This window comes from Condylura cristata, unplaced genomic scaffold (assembly GCF_000260355.1).
Source record: "Condylura cristata isolate star-nosed mole 26May11 unplaced genomic scaffold, ConCri1.0 scaffold00010, whole genome shotgun sequence".
In the NCBI taxonomy this organism is placed as follows: domain Eukaryota; kingdom Metazoa; phylum Chordata; class Mammalia; order Eulipotyphla; family Talpidae; genus Condylura; species Condylura cristata.
Window position 1 is genome coordinate 23,795,713 of NW_004567111.1, and position 24,906 is coordinate 23,820,618.

Consider the following 24,906-nt stretch of genomic DNA (forward strand, 5'->3'; position numbering starts at 1 on the left):
TTCTGAGCTCTCCAGGCACTGAACTCTGAGCTGCAAGGACAAGAGAACTGCCACCTCCCAGACCGAGGCTGTGCCACGGTGCATCCCAGGGAGGTGCATCCAGTTGCCACCGCCTCCCGGGCTTCGGAGCGTGCAGACCTCCTTCTCTCTTGCATCTCGAACCTCAGGGGCGAACCTCCCCGCCTTACCCACTGCCCCGGGAGCGGGTATCGAGGATCACAGTCCTCGGCGCCCCGCTCGTGCCTCTGCTCCTGCCGGTGGGCTCCACTCGCGCTGATCCTGCCGATCTGACCACAGTTGAGCCGCGCGGCTCCGCCGTCTGCGCTCCAGTGGGGGATTGGCGGGGTGCGCAGCCACCTTGCCCCGTCTGCCCGCGCGGTGCTGAGAGCGCAGCGCTTCCTGCTCCGACCAGGCTCCGCTGACAGTCCCCACCAGCTGGCAGGTGTCTACTCCTGCGCCAACTGAGATCCCTTTGCCTTTTGTGCATTAAGCATGTCAGGGTCTGGACGAAAAGACTTCGATGTGAAGCACATCCTGCGACTCCGCTGGAAACTCTTCAGCCACCCGTCGCCATCCCCCGGCGGCCCTGCTGGGGGCAGCTGCCTGCAACAGGACAGCAGCGGCAGCTTTGAGCACTGGGGACCCAGCCAGAGCCGCCTGCTCAAAAGCCAAGAGAAGGGCAGCGTGAGCACTTTCTGGAAGAAGCCTTCTTCCTCTTCCTCTCAGTCCTCTTCTTCCCTCAACCCACTGAATGGCACCTTGTTGCCGGTGGCCACGAGACTGCAACAAGGGGCGCCCCGGCAGGGCACCCACCAGCCTGCCAGAACTCTCTTCTACGTGGAGTCCATTGAGGAGGAGGTGGTGCCAGGCATGGACTTTCCTGGACCGAACGACAATGGGCTGGTACTGCAAGAGCTCAAAGTGGAGCCGGCCAACGAGAGCCAGGCAACAGGTGAAGGATGTGGACACAGGTACAGTAAGTCCTCAAGGGGCATCCAGACATCTCCCTGTTCCACTCTTCCCCTCCCCAGTCCCTAAGCCCCTCACCTTGTGCTCTGGTAGATACTGAGGATAAAACATTCCAGGTTGAGCATTTTGGTTAGGAGATACCAACCTTTATTGTGTTTATTACCCAATTTGCAGTCTCATTAAAAGTTTGTTTGGTAATTTATTTTGATTCATATATATGTGTATGTGTGAGAGTCATAAATATTTGTGTGTGTGTGTGTATATATATATATATACACACACATAGTTGTGTGTATCTATATATAGTATGTGTGTATATGTGTGTATGTTTGTGTAGATATGTATATAGTAAGTTGTCAGAGTTGTATTCACAAATTGCATTTTGGTAAATTTCCAGGTGGAGTGGTTCTCATATATCTGACACTACCGTTTCTACTGTCCTTAAATTAATCAGATGTCTGGTTATGCGATGTTAAGTCATGTGATTGGTAAAACTTGCTTTAAACACCTTTCAAATGCATCTCATCTACTGCCTCATAACTGACTCACCATGCCATCAGGGATCCATGTGACTGAATCCATATTCCAGGAGTAGTGAGGTAGAGAAAAGGACTACTGGGCAGCAACACTAGCTTCCCTGTGTTTTCCCCTGTGTCGTTTTTCTCTGTCCCAACTACCCTCTTATTCTTGCTCTGACCATGTTTACTGTGTTCAAAGTCTTAGATTTAAACTATTGGGAGTCCCTTTGTATTTAGTATCCAATTGCTCAGTCCTGGGTGGTGCACTCTCAGTGATCCAATTCATATGCATTTTATTTGTAGCATTACATAGCTTTGGATAGAGATTTATTAGTTCAAGAATTATAGAAAATCTTCACCCACCAAAAATTCCTTATCTTAACATTTTAGAATCCTGATCCATCTTTATTCTATCCTACATCATTACTGTTAATAGTTTGGCATACAGTGAGGATATGAAGAAATATATATGTAGATTCACATGCTATCAGAATACATTCTTGAAAAAGAAATACAGGAAAGACATAAGGGAATGATAACATGTTGATAGACTTTAGTCACCTCATTAGCAAAATGGAATCAACTTTTTAAACACTGTGTTGATTGAATGGACTGTTTATAAAATGAAGTCACAAAGAATATATAAAACAGGGTAATATATATATTTTTTAATTATGTTGACAATGTGAAACTGGAGACACAAAAATTTATTCTTAAATATTGTCAATTATATGGATGGTCTGAATTCAAATTTTAATTTCAAGAACCTTGAACATATCTAATATGTTGTAACTTAAAATGTAAGATTTTTACTTTATTAATGAGGGAATTTAAATTACAATTTTCAAGTATGTTAGTTTTTCACATAGACAGGAGATCAAAATATAAGTCTATCTATTATTCAGTTACGTAAGTTTTATCACCAACATGGTTCTCACTTTTAGATATGAGAACCATGAAGTTATTCAACTTATGTACTCACTATATACCTATAATTTTAGACCATTATAAAATAAAATATGTGGGACATATCCTTTTCTGAGTTAATATGAAAACATTTTTTATAGATTTTGGGAACATCTATAACATCTAGCATTTATCTGATAAATCCAAATAAATTAGGGTAGGGGATAAAGTGCCCAATAGATTTAACTTCCTATCCCTACTTTTGAATTTACTCAAGTGATTTTATTCACTAGAGTTAAAAGTGATAAGAATGCTTAAAGTAACCTATTTAACACCCTAAATCTTTATTAACATTGAGTGAAGCGAGTATATCCCAAGACATTTGCAATTATAAAATATTAAAACTCAGGTTAAATTTATGTTTACTAGTGTTTAAATCCTTTAAATATTTTTTAAATTCTCCCTGGAAAAAAAAAAGCACTAGTAATGTTCAATAGTCTTTAAGTGTATCTAAAGCTTTATAGAGCATTGGTTCTATCTTCATGGTTAGTTAAAACCATGCACTAAACTTAGTTACTTTAAACAGATAGTATATTAATATGAGTTAAGAATAAGGTTAATTTCTCAGAAAAGACTTACTTTCCAAAGTTAAACTCTGAGCAACAAATAACATGCAAAAATCATCAGTAATGTGGAATTATTTTGTCTGTGTAAACACATGCAGGGATTCTACATATTGCTTATAATGATCACTTTAAACTATATAAACCTAAAATGATACTTTTGATTAGTTGGAATATCATCTTATCATTGAACTATGTTGTCACTTTTGTTTCAGTTTTTTTTTTAATCAACTTTGACTTCTATGCTAAATTAATCTTCATTATAAAATGGTCCTTTTTCTCATATGTAATTTTTCTGATCTTCTCTACTCATTTGGTCTTAGGCTAGTTAGGATCATTGTTTTAGACAAACATAAATAGCTCTGTTGGTTGAACTTGTGAAAACAGTATCTGGATGGTGCTGAAGGAAAAACTGTAATTGAGAATCTGGAAAGGTCAAATTATCTTGTGTTTGAATTATAAAGGTAGGAGGAAGGCAGTGGTAAATTGCTTTACTCCAGAAAACTAGCCCTTATCTTACCCCACCCTACATGTAAACAAACCTTAGTATTCTTCTACTTTAATTATTACAATGTTAGGAATTTCAACTTTTACAGTCCTAAACTCCTGATCTATGCTATTAATCATTTATTTTCTATAGTGTCTAAATGCAATGGCTGGAAGGAATAGCATTTCCTAATTATGAAGCCATTATACATTCTTGGTATGACTATTATTTTTTGTCTGGAATTCTATATTCTAAGAAAACGAAGACACACAAAGAGAAATATTTATATTCTTGCAGTTTGTGGTGATATGAGTAGGAGGAGGGATGTCATGTTTAACTGCTTATTTTTTCCAAAAATTCTCAAGGAATTCAGTTCTCTGATTTCATGGTTTCAGTTACTATACATAAATTGTATTTCCATATTTGCAACCAAAATGTAAACTACTGATCTCATCGACCTCTCTACATGAACTCTGGTGAATATCACAGAGATAAAATGAATATACCATATACAAAATTGAACTTGTTTTCTCCCCTTCCTCCTGTTCAATTTCTTTCTTCTCTTACAGAGAATGAGTAAGTACAAGTAAGAAATCAGGACCACACTTGCCAACACCTTAGTTCCCATTCACTATTACACCAAACATGGCAGCTTTACTTTGAGAATGTTTCCTATCTTATCCCACATCTCTCCATGTCCACTGTTTACACTGAGTTCTAAAATACTTTTCTTTTCCAACTCAGATTCTGCAATTTACCATCCATAATGCATCACCTTACTGGAGCCAATCAACATGATAAAATAAAAATCTAAACAATTTGATCACTTCTTTCTTTCTTTTCAGCAGACTTTTACCATTCTCAGACCATTATCTATACTGTAGACAATTGGCCTCGAGTGATTTGTCTAGGTCCTTTATTCATCAAACTTCCTTCACTGTCTTCCAGACTCAATATCATCTATCATTTCCTCTCCTTTTGAGCTTCACAAGCTTGGTTCTTATTCTGTTTGCTGGGTTCATTCCTATTCATTACTGATATCATCAGTAAAAGTTCTGTATCTTTCTCATAGAAGTAAAAAGTGATCCTCCAAGAAAGTTTATTTTAAAATTTATTTTTATTTAATTTTTTAAAAATTGTATTCCCCCCACTTGTTTTAGTAGTAAGAATAACTGCTTTCTACTTTTTCTTCACTTTCTATTGTAGCAAGTATAAAGTGATATTCTTGTTGGTTTCATTGTCTGTCTTTACAATTGCCCAGTAGACAAGGTATTTCTGGTTTATCCCCATTGTATCCCTACCATAGAACATATAGTTACTCAATAAGTAATATGCTGAATAAATATATATAATGATGGACGACATTTAGTAAGAACTTGATATTTTCCAGTTAGCATGTTGAATATTTATGTTGGGTTAATTTAACATCAGAACAACCCTGTTATTTCGGTCCTATTATGGATTCCTTTGCTACAATGAATACACAGATGAGATACAGCAGGTGATGAATTTGCCCAGAATCACAGGCTTGTAAGTAATACAACTGGACTTTAATATTTGCTGTCTAGCTTCAGACACTGTGTCCAGTCCCTTTGCCAAGTCTGCTTTTCCTCTGCCTAAACAAATAGTATATAAGAAGCTCCAGCTAAGGTTATACTGAAGTAGTTCTTTTATTCCCTTCAGGAAAATTAGACTTGTGTTTGAATGTTTAAACAGACATCATAAAGTGTTAGTGATGGACAATGCCAGAAAGGCTCAAAGAAGACTTGTTAGACCATAATATAAAATGATTTTTTGAATCATGATTAATTCAGTGCATTTTACTCTATAAATTAATCAAAAGTATACAGAAATACTCTAAATGGAGGGTAATTTAATTTAGAGTCCAGAGGAGAGTTTTATGATAGAATAACTGTTCTAGAAGGTCATAGCAGTTGAAGCAGGGAAATGTCACAATACGAGCCTATGCCATTACAATCTTATAGAGGTTGGTGGACCCCAGCCAAGTATTTGCTTAAAATGAAAAGAAAGCCTTGCGTCAGTCAAAATTAAAATGATCAACTTTAAAAATGAGAAGGGACTATTTCTTCAGGAAAGTCATTTTGCAATTATTTTTTATAGAAGCTAAAATGAAATGATATTCATATTTTCCTCCCACCCCTAATTTCATAGTAAATAAGAGTATAATGGATGATTTTATTCAATTTTATATTGTCTTTGCTGAACTATAGTAGACTGTACCATCTACCAATGTTTAAAACACAACTAATAAAAGTTGACACCTTATTTAGGAACCACTTATTTTACTTATTTTAGGATATATTTATAAATATTATCTTTACAGATTACAATACCACCTTTTTGTTAGTATATACTAATTGTACTCATATGTCCAACAGTTTATTCAGGTCAGTATTCACAATTGTCAGAGCTTTGTAGAAAATGGAAAACTACATTTTGGGAGGGAAACTGATTTTTCAATTTATGAATATAAAAGCATCCCAAATGTCTACCTATATTAACTTTAACAATAAATTCAGAGTAATTTTAGGTTTTCCAGTAAAATAAATATGGTTTCTACTTTTTCAGTTACCTTCCCTTTGATACAGTAGTAGACAGTTTCAATGAAGCCATTCACACAAATAGAACTTAGATATTTTGGTGTACAGTGATATGCTGATGCTTTCTAAAGTTTGATTTGTGTAATTTTTCTTCAAGAGACATATAGTTTTGTTTAGGACAGAACTGGTACCGCCAATATGAAAAATGGCCCCATTATCTGCTTAAAAAATCACAAATTTGCACACCCTGGTGGCACAATGGGTAAGGATGCAGCACTGTAAGCTAGCCTCAGCCACTTTGGTGTGAGTTTGATCCCCCGTCTGGAGGTGATTCACATGGCGTGGCAGACTTATCCTGATCCACCACCCAGTGCTCCCCTAAGCAGTGTATTTCAGTACATCTGCCTATTCTGCTCCCCACTCTGTCTCTGGTGAATCCTCTCACTGCCCCTGCACCTCTGGCTTGTACTCCATTTCTGTATACATAAACAAACAAGCAAACAAATAAATAAATCTTTAAAAAAAGTTAACTAAACAAAAAATAAAAAATCACAAATGTAGGAAAGCATTTAAAATTTAGAGAAGTCAGGGTAAAACTAGATTCCTGCTCTGACTGAGACAGAATATCAAGGACTAGACTTACACTGTCTCCTGAAACAACAACAAAGAATAAAAAGGAAAGGAGGAAAAGATAGATAATAAGACAAATGTAGAAAAGGAAGGATGGAAAGAAAGGAGAAATCAAAACAATAAAATATTTTCAAAGGCACTACACATCAGACACTGAGAAGAGTGAATCTTGAACTCAAATAAAATAGCTATGTCATTGCCACAATCACTGCCTAATTCAGGGAAGCAGAAACTGATACAAGGAGGTGGGGACCAGTAGGAAAATAATAAGGATTGAGAAAATGGAACTGAGTGTCCAGGGAAATCCACACAGAGAGAATTTCAGAATAGTGTCAGAAAAACAAGCTGCACCGGGAGAGGAGCGAGGGAACAGTGAAGGGAACTCTTAATGATTCATGACATCAGTATTCCATAGAAAAATGACAGGAACAGGTGTTGAAAGAAACCCAGTTCTTGGGAAAAGCCAGATCAGATTTAAACAGAATAGTACTGTTCCTAACAGACAAAATGGGAAACGTTGTGATTTACAGAACTTGATAAAGTACTTAGAAGGGTCTCACTTCAGAAAAGAAATAAGTTTTCCTAAAATAAACACTATCTTAGTTCCTTTAACATATATAATAGTGAGACTTGAAAGTATCAAACTGGTTTCATGTATGCAATTGCACTCAAGAACAGCATTGAATAATTACATATTCCAAATATTCAGTATCAAACAGGTAAATTTTGCAATGTCTGATGCCCAGTATTCAATAACTAAGCAGCAAAGAAGTGGGAAAATATGAAGCCTAATGTAAAGCCAAGGTCATGCAGACAATTAAAACTATACACCATATGTTCAAGTAGTTAACTTGGGGCATGGTAGATATGAAGAGATCAGCAACAAACTTCTAGACAAAAATAAAGTGAATAAAATGGCTTAAAATGACAAATACATAAGATGAAAATAATGATGAGTAGAAATTGCAGAAAAGCAATGGTGACCTTAACAATCTAATAACAAAATCAGTTAAAAGGATCATTTTAAAAGGCTGAATAAATATGCAGCCAAAATTCCCAAAGGATAATAAAAAGTAAAGGTGGACAAGGTATTTAAAAAGTAATGGTAGAGGCCCTCTCTGGTGGCGCAGCAGGTTAAAGCACAGCACTAAGAAGCTAAAGCTACTTCCGCATGAGTTCGATCCCCGCCTGCCCCGGAGGTGACCACATGGCATGGGAGACCTCTCCTGACCCGCCTGCTGCTCCCCTCAGCAGCTCCCCTCAGCAGTGTGCTTACTAGGTCTGCCTGTTTTTCTCCCCTCTCTGTCTCTGGTGAATCCTCTCACCCTCCGCATCTCTTGCCTGTACCCCTGTTCTGTATGAATAAATAAATCAATCCTTAAAAAAAAAGTAATAGCAGAACTTTGTTAAAATTATAGAGCCATACACAATAATCTTAACACAGTCTAGGTAAAAGAAACATGGAGGTAAAACTATCATAAGACACATTTTAATGAGATTATTAAATCCAGTCATAAATACAAAAATTTAGACATACATAGAAAATACATGTTATATAGAGAGAGATAAAAATAGACAATGTATTATTCCCCATTGGAGATATTTGAAATTATAAGAACATCATCTTTATAGTCCCTCAAGAAAAATAAAATAGCCCATATATTTTGTTACCTTTCCTCTCAAACATTTAATTTCTTAATTTATCAACTATTGAAGTGGCCTTCAACAGATCAGTGGATAAAGAAACTGTGGAACAGAATATTTTTCAGCTATTAAAAAAAGATGAAGTGGTATATTTTAGAAGCAATAAACAACTTATCATCCAGTACTATGATTGAATGGGAAAATATTATGAGTCAAGGAAACTGACTATGAATTATATTTTTCCTTGTCATTTATGTTGTGTTAATCAGTTAAACTTTTCCACTGTATTGAGTATTCATATTTTGAATAAAAAATTGATTCTAACGTGCCTTGAAACATACATTGGAGTAAAGCAGATCTTGAGATTGCTAAATGGCTTAAGGAGCCATCCATTGAAATTGGCCTGCAGAACTTCATAATGAAAAATACATATCGAATATTTTGCTGTCTACCTTTGGCAGCAGATGAGAAAGGGAAGAAAGAAAAGTTTTACGGTAAAAATTTCTGCAAAGAAAGCTGTGACTGCAGAAGTCTTTTGTCTTGAGGGAGTGGGAACCTCTTCCATTGCTGATACAGGAGGAGAAATGAGATACCCAAAAGCTTTTCCTTAATGAAACAGAATGAAATGGGCTATGCTTTCTTTATTTTTTTTTTTTTGTATTTAACAGATAACTTAGAAACACCAAGAAACCTATTTTTTTCTACAGAGAAAATTATTTTTCACTCAGAAGCACTATCTTATCAAATGTAACAAATTTAACTATAATTTTACTTCCTAGCAACTTTGAATATCCTGCGACTTTAAAAAAATTATTTTTAAAATACAAATCAATTAGTGTACATTTAAATTAATATAGGGCCTCTCAAAGGAGATAACGCAGTCATTTCTGAATAGAAGTTTTTTCTTTTCCCATACTGACACATCCATTTGGAATCTTCAATTTAAAGAGTCACTGGAATATTTTTTTTTTACTTCTAACCCTTCCACATTGTTTAAGAATCTTTTCTTACTCCTAACCCCCTCCACATACATTATTTGATTTCCCTAATATCAAATTTTCTTTTATGGTAAATTTTGTAAGTTTTATTTATTAGTGAATGCCAGAAAAATATTTGTGCTATATCATACCACAAACAGAAAATATGTAGAGTTTCTTATATAAAAGAAAATAGAAAGTAAATTGGTGTTAGTAAAATGCTGGGTGATCTGACTGGGCATTTAGATTATAGTCAAAAAAACAGGGATATTATAGATCAGATTAAATTTTTTGAATTTTACTTGTAATTACTTGTGAAACAATGGTGTAGCTGATGAGATTTAATCTTGAGAAAATGTTTTTAGAAAATTGTGTAGATTGGGTCTTGCTGGTGGTACAGGGTTTAAATCTCAGAGCTATCAAGCTATCTAGAGCCTCAGCGGCATGAGTTCCATCACTGGCCAGGGAGCTGACCCACATATAGTCTAGCAGACCTCTCCTGTCTTACCAGATGCTCCCCTCAGCAGAGTATTTCAGTAGTTCCACCTGTTCTGCTCCTCATTCTGTCTGGTAATTCCTCTCATCTCTGTCTGCTGGCTCATACCCCAGTTCTTATATGCATAAATAAATAACCAAATGTAAAATCTTAAACAAACAAGCCAAAACAAATAAACAACAGATATATTAACTCAAACAACTCACATGAGTCTTCAAAGGAGATAAGACTTTATTTCTTGAGTCAGAAGAACTCACAGGTGCATAAATGCAGTGCTAGACATTTCTAGACACTGATTTTCAGTTGCCATAGATGTGAGGGATATGAATAACATATCAATGTCAAGTGTTCAAGGGAAGCAAAATGGTACCTGACACTTTTTTGGAAGGGATAATATAAGTTACAGACTCAGATTCTCAAGAGATCTACCAAGGTAAAAATATACAGCTTTATGTACACGAATGGACAGAATGAATACTGAGACTTTTATGGCGTGCACTGAACAAGGATGGTAAGATTTAGGGGCATAAGTGAGATTAATTGCATTTTGTCTCATATGGACAAACAAGAAAAAAAATGGTAGACGTGGGTCTATTCTTCACGTACTCTCAGAGAATGATTTTTGTGGCCAATATAAATCTCACCAACTATTTGCGAGGTTTTTTTCATGGGTAAGCATTTGAGGTTGGACATTGCCATAATGAACAGTCTTATCATCTGTAGGACCTAATGCAAAATCAAAATTATTAATCATTAATATTTAAACAATTATTGTTAAAAAATTGTCATGGCAGAGACAGAACTTAAAAAACAAGGATTCCTCTAACCTAAGGCTCCATGTGATGATACAGGTCCATACACATGAAGCTGACCTAGTCAAAGCAAAACTGCTCTCTTCACCCTTCTAATGAGTTCCTTCTCAGTCTTCGTGGTACAAAGTGGGTCTTCAGTATCACCCCTGGTTTCTGAGATTTTCACAATGGTGTCTTATTTACAGATAGCTGCTATTAGACCTTGTGGAGGAACTGAAATTTGGAATGACCTACATCTCCAAGTTGATGGCATTATCATCCTATCTCTTCAAATTTTATAAGGATATATTTTGACAAAAATTGTACAAGAATTTACATGGTAAATTTCCATGGTGTCTACATGGTAAAATATAGTAGTTTCAATAATGATATCACATGCTAATACCATTATTTTATATAATAAATATATATTATTAATACTAATATTAAATTTATTCAACTTCATAATTTTAATTATAAATTATAAGTATAATGTGAAGATAGTATTACTTATATTTCAAGAGAAATTACTTTAAAAAAAACACTTTCCAATCATGCAAGTCAAATTTATGAAGTCTAGATTATTAGAAGAAAAATATCATCCTCCTTTTTTAAAAAATGTGTACTGTTTTCTACTAGTTGAAGTTCCAGTGATCCTGTTCTTTATTTGTCTGTCTTTTAGAATATATTCTGTACTAAAGAATTCTATGTTTACACTCTTCTTCTTCCTGGATGTGAAGTCAAATTATAGGATACAGAGTAAATAACATTTTTTTAACTTACTTTGAGGTTCTTTTCTTCTGTGTTTAAGTCTACTCCTGCTACTGCAAAAGCTTTTTAGGATTCTTACTTTTGAAAGATTTTCCTTGTTAAGTATAAGCCTTGCCAATTCCCAAAATGGAGTTATTCCTAGAGGTCATGTTAAATTTTCTCATAAGGATACTGGTAGAATGCTCCCCAAGGTCGCATGGTATGTGTTAATTACACTAGAATTGATTCACCTCATTGGAAATCACCTTTATATTTCCAACCTGGGAATTACAGGAACATGTTTTCCCTCAAAAGCATATGTGGCACTGGAAACAGGGACTCATTTCACATAACATTAGTAACAGTGTCTAATTTAGCTCCAAATTCCTGTTGGAATCTGGCATGCCCTATGGAATCTAAATCATAGTCTTACTATTCTTCTTGAGAGACTCCAATTGTTGATCTTTTTTCCCTGTAGTTTGCTACTGGATTTGATTAGGAAATTTCCCTCATAAATCTGTAACCTACAATGGCCATGTATGGTATTTTCTCTTCAAGTCTCTTGAAACAATCACAAAATAACAATCACCTTTTAAAGTACACTACAGCTTACAGCAAAGAAGACAAAGAGCATGTGACATGATAATTAAAAACCAAAACCAAAACAAAACAAAACAAAAAAGTTGGTGAAATGTACTTGAAAATAAGTATTTTAAATTTTCCTCATAGAGACAAATAAGAGCCACACTCTTGGGAATTCCATCCACCCAATTTTATACAGCCAGATACTAACAAAAGTCACATTTAGACAAGGGGCCATGTACTTTCATTTTGACAATACCATAATTATGCTCAGTTCTTGGTAATTCAGAGACTGTAAATAGAACAAGCCCTTTTCTTTCTTGGGTCTCACTCATCTTTGATTTTCCCTTTGAGAAGTTGACAATCATCATAAGCATTTTTATTTTGAATTTCTTTTTAAATAAGTCATCCCATAAAGTACCTCAAAGTTCCAGGACCTACCTCCTCAATTTTCACTTTAATTCTGTGTATAATACCACTGGCTAGTTGAGTAGATCAATGACTGAACTACTACTAATTATTTGGAGCAGTAACTGGGCACTTAATCAATTTTCAGGCCACATAATTCAAGGCTATCTCAGTTAATTGAAACAGTCACTTGAAAGCAAGATGTCTGGGAGTGGACATGAAGCGTATACAATTTTTAGCAGCAATGGTGAGCAAGTAGAGGACATGTTTGGCTTCTGAATTTTATCCAACCCAAATGCCCATCAACAGAAGAATGGGTCGAGATGTGGTGTATCCACACTATGGGATACACATCCATTATATGAGAGTCTAGATGCTACCAATTACAAAAAAATGGAGAATAGTTGGTAAAGCAAATTATAGTGACAAGGACAAATAATGGACATTTATATAGCAGATAATGCAACAAGTAAGTTACTTATAAAATCCAGTGATCATTAAAAATGAAATGAGACTTCTGAGGTTACAATGGAAGGTGGCGAGAAATGGTTAAAGGGGATATAAGAATGGTGGTGAGGGGAAAGGGAGAAGAGCGAAGATAGGGCAATGTCTTCGTGGGACTGGGTGCTGGCAGAATGGGCAACACTCTGGGTGCTGGCAGAATGGGCAACACTTCTGCCTCAAGTGCTGACGGCAGAACATTCTTCCAATAATGTGGCATGTTCACAAAATGGTGGTTTACCTCCTCCCCAGTAGAGATTTTAGTAAGCTAATGAGACCCTCAGCTATTTCACATCTCTCAGGATTGGAACTTTCCACGACTTGAGTCCTCCCTGCATGAACAGACTGCTCAGACCAGATAGATGTGGTTGAACTTGGTTAGCAAGTTAAGGTATTGTTTAAAGAAAATCAACCAGGTATTTTGACAACCTTGCTGGGAATGATATCAGTTAAGTGATTGATTGCCCTAATCACCAGTTTCTGTTTTTCTCTGGAGTCATGGCTTGATAGTATTACTTTAAAAAGGTAATAGGGACGTGGGCCCTCCTTCGTGGTGCAGCGGGTTAAAGCACAGCACTAAGAAGCTTAAGCCACTTCCGCATGAGTTCGATTCCGCCTGCCCCGGAGATGACCACATGGTGTGGCAGACCTCTCCTGACCCGCCCGCTGCTCCCCTCAGCAGTGTACTTCCTCGATCTGCCTGTTCAGCTCCCCACTCTGTCTCTGGTGAATCCTCTCACCCTCCACATCTCTGGCCTGTACCCCAGTTCTGTATGAATAAATAAATAAATCTTTAAAAAAATTAAAAAATAAGTAATAGGGATGCAGTGTTCACTAACTTGAAATAAAGAGCTGATAGGTTGGAAGAACACAGAAAGGGAAGGTACATTTATTCCCTCTGGGCACTGATGTACTTTGTAGTAAATAAGATGTACTTTGTAGTAAGTTTCTGGAATAGACACATCCAAATACAGGTAAGGCAAAGGGATGGCTCTTGGGAAGAATGCACTATAGGGAACTGCACCCTCTGCTAAATTATGTTCCCAACTGTGAAGGGTAGTTGTTTGCCACAGAAGACATAACTCCAGTTCTATCTTCCCTTGCTGCATGCAGATGTAAGGTATCAATACTCCCTTTTTGAACATTGTTATCACCTCTGAGCTTAAATATTTCAATAAAAAAAATTAGATTGCTTTTTATGAGAGGTTAAAAAAAGTAACATTTTATTAACTATACTGTATTTGAACAGTTTCAAGTAGAAAAATTATTTTGAAAGTAATAATGAGGTAAGAATATCACTGGTTTCCTAAATAAAAGATATGCATTTGGTTGGAAAGAAGCTGCATTGCAATTCATAGCAGAATAAAACTTTGTTACTTTAAGTTATTCAGCAAATGAGGAATTTTAAAGTTGAGCAACATGGGAAATACTAATAATGCAATCACTTAAACTGAGTAAAGCTGAAGACCAGTCTTTAATAATGGAGATAATACATTAAGATGATAAGCAGAAGGAAAGGAAAGATTCCACTGGAGAGGCTGAATATTTCGCCAAAAGAAAAGAATACCACTAGAGTTTTAGCTTTCATTTTGGGGGAAGATACAAAATCATTCGAATATAGTAAGGAGGGCAGAGTAAGTAGCTGAGGAAAAATTCTTAACCTGCAGAACTCTAGAGATCCTTAATTGGTCCTTTGACCTCAGGCTATTTTTTTTTATTTTTATGTTTTCAACATATAGACAATTAAATTTGATAACTGGATTATTGGCAACCACATGTTACTAACCTGTTTATTAAGCTTATACTCCAAATGGCAATAATACTGGCACTTAGTGCAATTCTTTCCTAATGTGAAACAAAACAATATTGCGAAAAAAAACAGAGTAAAAAAATCCACTAGAATTATTCTGAGCCAGTAAATAAAATAGTGACTGTACCTCATTTACAAATTAGTTTTACTTTTGGAAATAAATGATTCCCTACCATTTCTATCAAGGAATAGTAGTGGAAGGAAAAAGAAATATCCCCTTAATATGGCTAGTTAAGCTTCAATTACAAATTTTCTTTCCTGAATTTAGAAGTCCTGTGGGTCAGCTTAAACAGGATGTCATTTTTCTTACAACATGCTAATAACTACTATTAGGTAAAGAATTGAAAATAAAATACCAAATATCTCTAATTGTATGTTACAAGAAAAGTACTTTTACAGTGAATTCAGTTTATTCGACTACTGGTAAAAGAAGCCATGTGTCCTACATTTTCCAACTTTTGTATTTTTTTTTAATATTTTGAAATGAAAGTAGGATATATTTCAGTCAATGTTCTTCCTCATATATCCTCTTATAATTAGATATTATCCAAAAATTATAGCTAAATAACGTATGGTCTCTAATAAAAATAGCTATAATTTATCAAGTGTTCACAGGTACCAGACATTATGCCTCTTCTATAAAACTCTAGGGAATATATATTATTTTTATTTTTCAGATGAGAAACTGAGGTCCAGGTATATCACAAATCGAAACGCTAAATGCAGAGGAGGTCATAAATAATATATTTAGATATGCAGGTGTGTGTGCAATCACATATTTATATATATATATATACAGGTGATTTGTGGAACCTTTGTTTTTATAGAACTTTTATTTCCACTTTAATAAAACAAAGAGAATTTATATATTCAATCAATGATCACTACTTGAATTTTGGCACACACAGAAAACTTAAGGATGCCAGTCAAAACTTAGTTGATTGTAGAATGATAATCTGTCTTCTTGAAATATATAAGTTCTCTGAGCAATGTATATTTCTGTGAAAAGAATATGGACTCTCTGGGAAAGGTACTGAACTGCCTCCCTATCTGACTTTGCTGTATAAAATAAATGGGTTTTGTCAATTTGCTCATATTTATTGAATATGTAGAATCAGAGTAGCTTTTATACATCTGGATTCTGACAACTGTGAAACTAATTGAAAACATATTCAAAAGAGCTAGAGTCTAATCCTGCAGCATTTACAAACTACTTAACTTAAGGAAAAATTTCTCTCTGTTCTATATCTGTTATTTTGTTAAATGAGGGCTTCCAAAGGTCATTTCTGTGGACCTGTAGTCCTAAAAATTTATCATACTTACATCAAATGGCTCCATTCCTTTTTAAATAATAATTATTCCTTTTAAGTTTTTTTTTTTTTTGTTATGCTTTACTAAATTGAATAGACAGTGGGAACAAGTCTCAAACACATTTGTAGGTACATTAACCTTGATGCCCTGTCTGCTCAACATGAGTATTTACTTCTTATCTGCTTAAGTTGCAGTTACAAGTGTGATTGCTTTGATTTAATCTCCACAGTGAAGTACTGACAAAGGAAGAAACTGAAGGTTTTAAACCCTCTTTTACTCATCTGCTCAGAGATCTTTTGACTTCTGCACCATATATCTGTGTCAGAAGACGATTACAGCTAACTGAAAATTGTGAGCCTCAATTCAAGCTTGTTACAGAGAATAAGAAAGAGTGGGGATTCATGGCCTGTTAATAAATAATACCATTAACTTCACCTTCTTCATTTTATCAATGTATCTCAAATATTTTCTCAGTTAACATTACGAGGGCTTATGCTTATAGATTTCTGCATGCACACCTTTGTACTTTGGTGTGTCCTCTTCACGGGTCTCCTTACACATCTTTAAGGAAACGTCACTATCACAAGTTCTGAGAAGCCTGTTCTTACTCAAGTAGTTTCATTTGTCTGAATTGTAGCGACACTCACTCTGTAGATAGCTATGGTTCTGATTATAGTTTGCCTTTAACTTAATTTATTGTTTTATGTGTGTTATCTTTTCAGTTACAATACTGCTTTCTGAGGGGTGGTAGACTTCAACATATAAATCACATTAGTTCCTGGATCACCTTAATACGTTAATTATTTAGATGTCACAATTCACTTTTCATAGAAAAGCATAACTAGTATTCTGTGACAGTCAATTCTATTCTACATATTATTAATTAAATGAACTTTTTGGAGGGATCAAGCAAACAAAGATATGGGGAAAGTAGTGAGTGAGGATAGGAAAAATCCTAAGTAGTAACTGTTTGGTTCTAGAACATAATAAATCCCATCCCTGACACATAAGTGTTGGCTATTCCTCTTTCATCCCTCCCTCACAAACTAGAATGCTCTAAAATAACAAAACATTATTTTAAGTCCAGAGATTTATACATTTTTTAATCATGAGTTAAAATTTTAAGTTAGTTTTATGTGAATACTCTAGCATAATGTGCTAATTATAGAATTAAGATTCCATATATAAAATAGTATATATCATTACTTTATAAACTATTAAAATCAACTCAAATTTTGTTTGTATTTATTATCTTTGCATAGATAACATTTCATGAAAAATTACATGCATTATGTATATTATTCTAGATATTACATTATCAGAATCAATAACGTACAAATTTAATGTGAAATGAGAGTTCTCATGAGGTCTTGTTTTAATGATTCACAGGTATATATTTGGTAACTTTACTAAAAAATTCAAAGTCAAATTTGACAGGTCATTCTTGAAGTTAGTCAACATGCTTTGACTTACAATTCTCTTACCATTATCTTACTAGATGTTTTTACTCTTTGTAAATAGGCTGATCTATAGAACTAAGGTGATAGATTAAAGACAACAAAATACAAAGCAACCATATGAAAGCAAAATACTAACTACGATAATTACAAAACAACTGTCACTAAGTGTGTAGGGGAATATTTCAAGATTAGCATACAAGTATGAGCATAGCTGTGGTATTAAGAAGTTGTTCTGGCTGCAAAGTTCAGGGCCAAATACAACATCATATTAATGAACAGTTAGGACTCAGAAACTTGATGATGGTAATTGTGGACTAGTAACTACTTTGTGATTTTCATTTCCTCTCTTTTTGAGCAGAGAATATGTAGCTGTTATCTTATACCTGCCCCCCCACACACAACAGTTTACATGCTATATATACCACATAGAATACAATATATGTGATGTATTTGTAGACAGATTGATAGAGGTAAATATACTGAGATAGATATTTAGAGAATAAATCCTATAGCATACACAAAATAGATTTTCTCTCCTTGCTGACTTAGAGGAAATGAAATGTCACACTGCGAGAAGAACAAGAGAGAGAGCCACAATACACGGGTCTGCTGATAGACTCTCAAGGAAACATGGTAGTTTGTCCAGCTACCAGAAGAAGTTTGGAAACAGTTGTCCAATTGCTCCTCTATCAGGAAAAACCAGCCTGGATGAGGAGCACAGTCTTTTGAGCCCTCTAGCTTGACTCATAAAACCTGAGAGGTAATAAATATATTGCAGTTTTAAACTCTTAAACTTCTGGCCTTGTGTAATATAATACTAGAAAATTCACCAAATGTGCTAGTACCTAGAACTAAGTAATACCGGGATGTGAAACTTTCAGTTTTAAATCTAAGAATTCCCTAGGCAAACTGGAACATATTGGCCTTCCTAAATCTCCCAATCTTTCTTGTTGACTTTATGTGCATTTTAAAGGATATTTGTGATAATTTTATAAAATCTGTAGGATTTTTACATCAACAGTTATTTTTTCATGATACGTAATTTGCAATATTTTTGAAAAAAGGAAGTCCTTAAGTAGATGGATGGATTTAAAAGAATGAATGTGCTACATTCCTAAGGATAATATTAAGAACAGACAATGATCTTTTCAAACCGTTCAACATTAAAAGCTAAATTGTACATAATTGTGGCTGGCCAACATATCAGCCTGTCAGGGTATTTATAAAATTAATATGAGCAGATGTTCCAGTGAGAAGAGGAGAGAGAGTAAAGTAAAGAGGCAATATTAACCTTTATGCTAATCTTGCAGATACAAAATGACATTGTTTTAAAAATATACTGTAAATGATTTAATTTTAAAGCTATTTTCTCTAATCACCATACCTCCTGTAGCATTTATGATTTCCTTTTTGGAAGTATGAATGATCCTGTGGTCACTTAATGGCTCCAGTGTCTGCACCCTTGCCAAGTGTTGACAGGTGGCTGAAATGAGAGCCAAGCCTTGTTGGCTCACACCTCAGGTTTATTCCCTGGCCCAGAAAGGTTGCACTTCGACTAGCAGATAGAGAAAGGCAGCCTGATACCTATGCTGACGTTCATCCTTTCAGACACTGCCAGACTCATACGCCAGGCTGCATGTTGGCTAGTGAACCGCACACCACATCAGCGCTTTAACTGCCACAAGCAGCTCTGTCTTGGTATCTGTCTTCTAGGGAACCAGAGATTGAATCAGGAAATTTGGGCATCACTATCATTTCCCGGTGTGAACTTGCACTGATAATCTGCTAGGGCATCTTTTTAAAACATTGTAAAACTGTTAAGCAAATATGTAACAGATTAAGAGCTCAATATTCTGAGTTCATATCCCAACTTCTAACATTCACTTACATCTGTGAAAGTGGACAATTGCTTAATATCTGTCTATTTTTCTCACTCATAATATTAATGTTATGGTCACACTACCTACTTCATTTTCTTTATGGAAATCCTAAATGGCTTACTCTTCTTAAAGTACTTAAAAGAGCATCTGGCACATTATAGCCAAATAAATGCTTGCTGTTATTATTCTCTTCCCCAATTGTAAATGTTGAGGCTATATGATATGTAAATAGTTCAGTAGTTTTTAAATATATGATTCTGGGGGCCCTCCCTGGTGACACAGCGGGTTAAAGCACAGCACTAAGAAGCTAAAGCCACTTCAGTATGAGTTCGATCCCCGCCTAGAGGTGACCCATATGGTGTGAGGGACCTCTCCTGGCCTGCCCACTGCTCCCCCCAGCAGTGTACTTTGTCAGTCTGCCTGTTCTGCTCCCCACTCTGTCTCTGCTGAATCCTCTCACCACCTCTACACCTCTGGCCTGTACCCCAGTTCTGTATGCAAAAATAAATAAATATTATATATATATACGTATATCTACATACATACACATACATAATTATGTATATGTGTGTATATACATATATGTGTGTATATATATATATACATATAATTCTGTTCTCACTACAATAAAAAATACAGAATTAAAATAAGATCCTTTCAAGATATTAGATTAGACATTATCAAAGAGAAGTATCATTTCAGGCATTATGAAATGGAAAGAGAACTAGCATAGGCTCTCTAGGCATTGTGAAAAGAGAAAGTTATGTGTCCTGCTACTACTACTGCTAGGATCTACCATAACATATATACAATGAATTACAAATCTTAGTGTGCAAGAGAATTACTTGGGAGACTTTGAACAATACATATTAATACAGCTGGGAGATTTTAACTCAGTGAATGTGGTATGGGGAGTGAAATAGGAATTGCTAAAAAGCTTATAAATTATTGTCAATAATTCAAACTTGGTTTGAATATTAAGTTACTGATGTTATTGACCCTCATTTATGTACAGGTCTAAATAGTGAGAATCTTTGGAGTCTTCAACTGCAGAATGTGTAACAAGACTGATAATCGTCTAGCTTGAATTTCTATAAAATACTGTATAGTATTCTTTTTTTTTTTTTTTAACTAGGTAGGGTAGATATCTTAAAGCATCTACGCACCTGTTGACCATCAAACTGTGCAGCTTGTCAGGTTAAAAAAAATGATGCATATTTTGAGATAGATCACTTTAGATGATAAGTCACTTACTTCATATCATCATCCTCATATTTCATGTTAGATTAATATGTAATGAACTCTATTGTTACTATGTATACTCTGTGTGTGTGGTGCAATCCTCCCAATTGAAATTCATTGAAAATTACAAAAAATACATGTATGTGGAGACACTGTTGGTGTGGCAATGACATTAAATGAACAGTATAGCTGGCTGTGACTTTTACAGAAAGGCATATACTTGGACTTCCATTCTCATTTTATAGATGAGATATGAAGAGGCTAAGGCTCTCAAATGTTAATTGACCTTTTCAAGGTCCCAGATCTCATTAGTGACTTTCCAAATTCTAGAAAACTGTTCGACTATAAAGCCAATTCCTTCACTAAGCTTTTTGGCCTTTAATAAGATGGAATTAGCATTTGGTTGTTGTTGTTGCTTTTTTATGAATATTTGGAGAGGAAATTCGGAAGTTGTATAAAATGGAGGTTTTCTATGATTGAATTTATCTTCAAAACCTTAACGGAATATATAAATGATACTTTCTGTATAATATTAATTTGCTAATTCCATTTTTTTTGTGAATGAGGAGCATATTAATGTGATCTTTTTGATAAAAGCAGATGAAACTGAATCCACTTTATCCCTATGAATGTTGGAGTAAGAAGATTGTTGGGTGGTACTTAAGTAGGCTAAGAATCTTCAGCCATATATTTTTCCCTTTACTCATAGTGAGTTAATTCTTTTAGTAAAACATGCTAGCAGAGAGAGAAATGAGCTACATGCCATCTTACTAAGTTCTCAGCCTTGATCAAAGCGAAGCAAATATACATCTAGGTAAGTGATGTCCTGTAAAGAAGAACACCTGTAAAGAACAGGTTAATAAAATCTTTTCCAGGGCCGGTGTTTTAAAAGAATACTAAATGTGGACTGAATTCTACTTGACCTTTTGTTTAATGAGAAATCTTTGGGCAAAAAACACAAATCCTCACAAAGTAAATATCACAGAAAGGGCACAAAACATATGCAGAGGTTTTGGATGGCTTTTATTTCATGGGATATTATTGTAGTTTTGTACTTAAAATGTAATTCCTAATATTTAGCTTAGCATCGATTTCATAAATTAATAGAATTTCAGATCAGTTTAAATTTATATAAATACTGAACACAATATACAGTTTCTACAAACCTCACCCACTATGTTGCTGCTCATGAACTTCCTCTATTAACATCTAGTTCAGTGTGATACATTTGATACAACTGATGAAACAATTGATAAATTATTTCAAAATAAAATATATTGTTTAAATGAGGGTATCCTTTGTGTTGCTTATTTCCATGGATTTTGACAAATGCATGAAGTGCTATCACTTCCAGTAAGATACTATATATGCACGTGTGTATACATATTTTATCGTATAGATACATATATATATATATATAATAGTATAGATACTATATTATATATAATATATTAATATATTATATGGTATAGTATGTATATGTTATAGTATTGCTACTATATATAGCATAGTATAGATACCACTATATATATATGTATATATATACTATGTGTGTGTGTGTGTGTATAAAATGTCTAGTAAAATACACACACACACTGAAGCACATGCCCTAAAATCTCCATGTGCTCTACATATTCATTTCCCCATTAAAGTTTTTCAAGAACTGATTTTAAAGGCTCTATAGTTTTACATTTCACAGAGTCATATAGCTGGACTCACATCCCTATGTATCCTTTTGACACTGGCTTTGTTCATTAAATAATTGTCTTTAGTGTTCTATGTCTCTATGGTTTCATAGCTGTTTTTTTAAATATTGTTGAAGAATATTTTGTGTTATCGATATGCCACTGTTTATCCATTTATCTACTGAAGAAAATTTTAGCTTGTCTGAGGTTTAATAATTATCAATAACAGTGGGATAAACATTCACACACAGGTTTTAACATAAATTTTCAGCACATCTGGTTAAATAGTTAGGATTACAACCTTGGTAACTTATGGTAAGACTATATTTAGCTGTTAAGAAACATTCAATGACAACATAGTCACACCAAATCTTCACCAGCATTTGTTTCATTATTTTGGTTTTTAACAGTTGTAGGTGTATGGTTTTTGAAATGTCCGATGAACATATTTTTATATCCACTAACTAACTTAATATTGCTTTCTGGTACAGTGATTGATCGACTCTTTTTCATTTTTTTTAATTGCTTGGTTTTTAATGTTGTGTATTTTTGGTAATTAGATATATAGGTCAGATATACAGATACAGTGCAAGAAATAGCTCTTCAAGTTTATGACATCGTTTCATTTTCTTAACAGACTGTTTCGCAGCACACACACTTCTAATTCAATGAAGTCCACCTTACCCAATTTTTTTCTATCTTGAATAGGACTGTTGGCATAATACTAAGGTCAAGTAAATTTCCTGCCATGTTACTATCGAGAAAGTTTGCAGGTTTTACATTTTACATCTTACCTTAGATATGTGATTTATTATTTACTTACTTAGATTCATGAAAAATGTAAGGTCGATGTACAGGCTGTCCAGTTATTCCAGCACTATTTTTTTGAAAAGCCTGTTAAATTTATTCTCCATTGGATTGCATTTGCTCCTTTGAGGATCTGTTGACTGAATTTGTTTACATTTATTTCTAGACTCTCTATTCTGTTTCATTGGTCCATGTCTTTTCTTTTAGCAATACCACACAATCATGATTACTGACTGGATTTTTTTTTTTTTTAAAGATTTATTTATTCATACAGAACTGGGGTATAGGCAAGAGATGTGGAGGGTGAGAGGATTCACCAGAGACAGAGCGGGGAGCAGAACAGGCAGATCAACGAAGTACACTGCTGAGGGGAGCAGCGGGCGGGTCAGGAGAGGTCTGCCACACCATGTGGTCACCTCCGGGGCAGGCGGGAATCGAACTCATGCGGAAGCGGCTTTAGATTCTCAGTGCTGTGCTTTAACCCGCTGCGCCACCAGGGAGGGCCCTGGATTTTTATAGTAGGTTTTGAAATCTGACCTCTGATTTGCTGTTCTTTGATACTTTGTTATTTGGTCTCTTGTTTTCCTATATAAACTTTAGAGTTTGTCAGTTTTCACAAAGAAATTTGCTAAGATTCTGAAATTATATTTGGAGTTGTATATGAAACAACTGGAACAATTAACATTTTAATATGCTGATTTTTTCTTATCCATGAATATAGAACATATCTTCATTTATTTTGTCAGTCTTGTATTTTTTCTCATATAAACCTTGTGTGTTGGTTCTTTTGATGGTAAGGTTTGTGCTTTAAACTTCAAATTCTAATTTATTATTAATCATATATAGAAAACAACTGACTTCTGCTTATAAACCCTTCATTCAGCGCCTTTGCCAGCTATACATTTCTTGTCGGTTACAGTTATTGTTTTGTAGTTTTTGCAGGTTGGGATAGACAGTTATGCCACTATATTATTTTTAAATGGATGTTAGATTTTTTTAAAGGTTTATTTATTTATTCATACAGAACTGGGGTACAGGCCAGAGATGCAGAGGGTGAGAGGATTTACCAGAGAAAGAGTGGGGAGCAGAACAGGCAGATCGACCAAGTACACTGCTGAGGGAAGCAGTGGGCGGGTCAGGAGAGATGTGCGGCGCCATGTGGATCTCCTCTGGGCAGGCGGGGATCAAACTCTGGTGGAAGTGGCTTAAACTTCTCAGTGCTGTGCTTTAACCCACTGGGTCACCACGAAGGGCTGGATGTTAGATTTTAAAGCTGATTCTCCAAATATTGATTGGACTGTATTATTTGATATGATATAATCATATGAACATATTTAAACATTATCAGTCAGTATGATTCCACTTATTCATAGTATGTAATTAAATTTGTAATTGTATTTTGTCTACTAATATTGAATAGCTTTGCTTTAATATTCATGAAATATATTGATCTATAATTTTCCTTTTTTTTGTCATGTTTTTGATGTTTATTTTAGGAGAATGCTTCATACAATGAGGTAAAAAGTAGTCTCTCTGCTTCTGTTTTCTGGAATATACTTTAAAGAACTAGTATAATTTCCTCTTTACATGATACTAGAATTCCACAATGGGGATATCTAGGCATGTTGTGTTTTCTAATTTGGAATGTTATTTATTTTTCAATTTCTTTAAAGGCTATACAGATTGTCTGTGTCTTATGTGAGTTCTGGTTGATTCTCTTTCTACAGATAGATCTACTTCATCTAAGTCATAAAATTCAAGAGCTGATTATTGTTTATATTATTCCTTATTTGTCTTTGTGAATGCTCATGAGTTCAGTGGTGATGGTTCCTCTTCTGTTTTTTGATAGTATTTGTTTCTTCTTCTCC

At 34.9% G+C, this 24,906-nt stretch overlaps 1 protein-coding gene across 1 annotated transcript in view; it reads left to right on the forward strand.

Moving 5' to 3' along the window:
- Window positions 1-492: 492 nt before the first annotated feature.
- The window catches only part of KLHL1 (kelch-like family member 1), a 215,918-nt gene continuing 191,504 nt past the window's right edge, over window positions 493-24,906 (forward strand). The window contains exon 1 of the mRNA XM_004680304.1: window positions 493-971. Coding sequence (XP_004680361.1) covers window positions 493-971 — 479 coding nt within the window. The remainder of the gene's footprint in view (window positions 972-24,906) is intronic.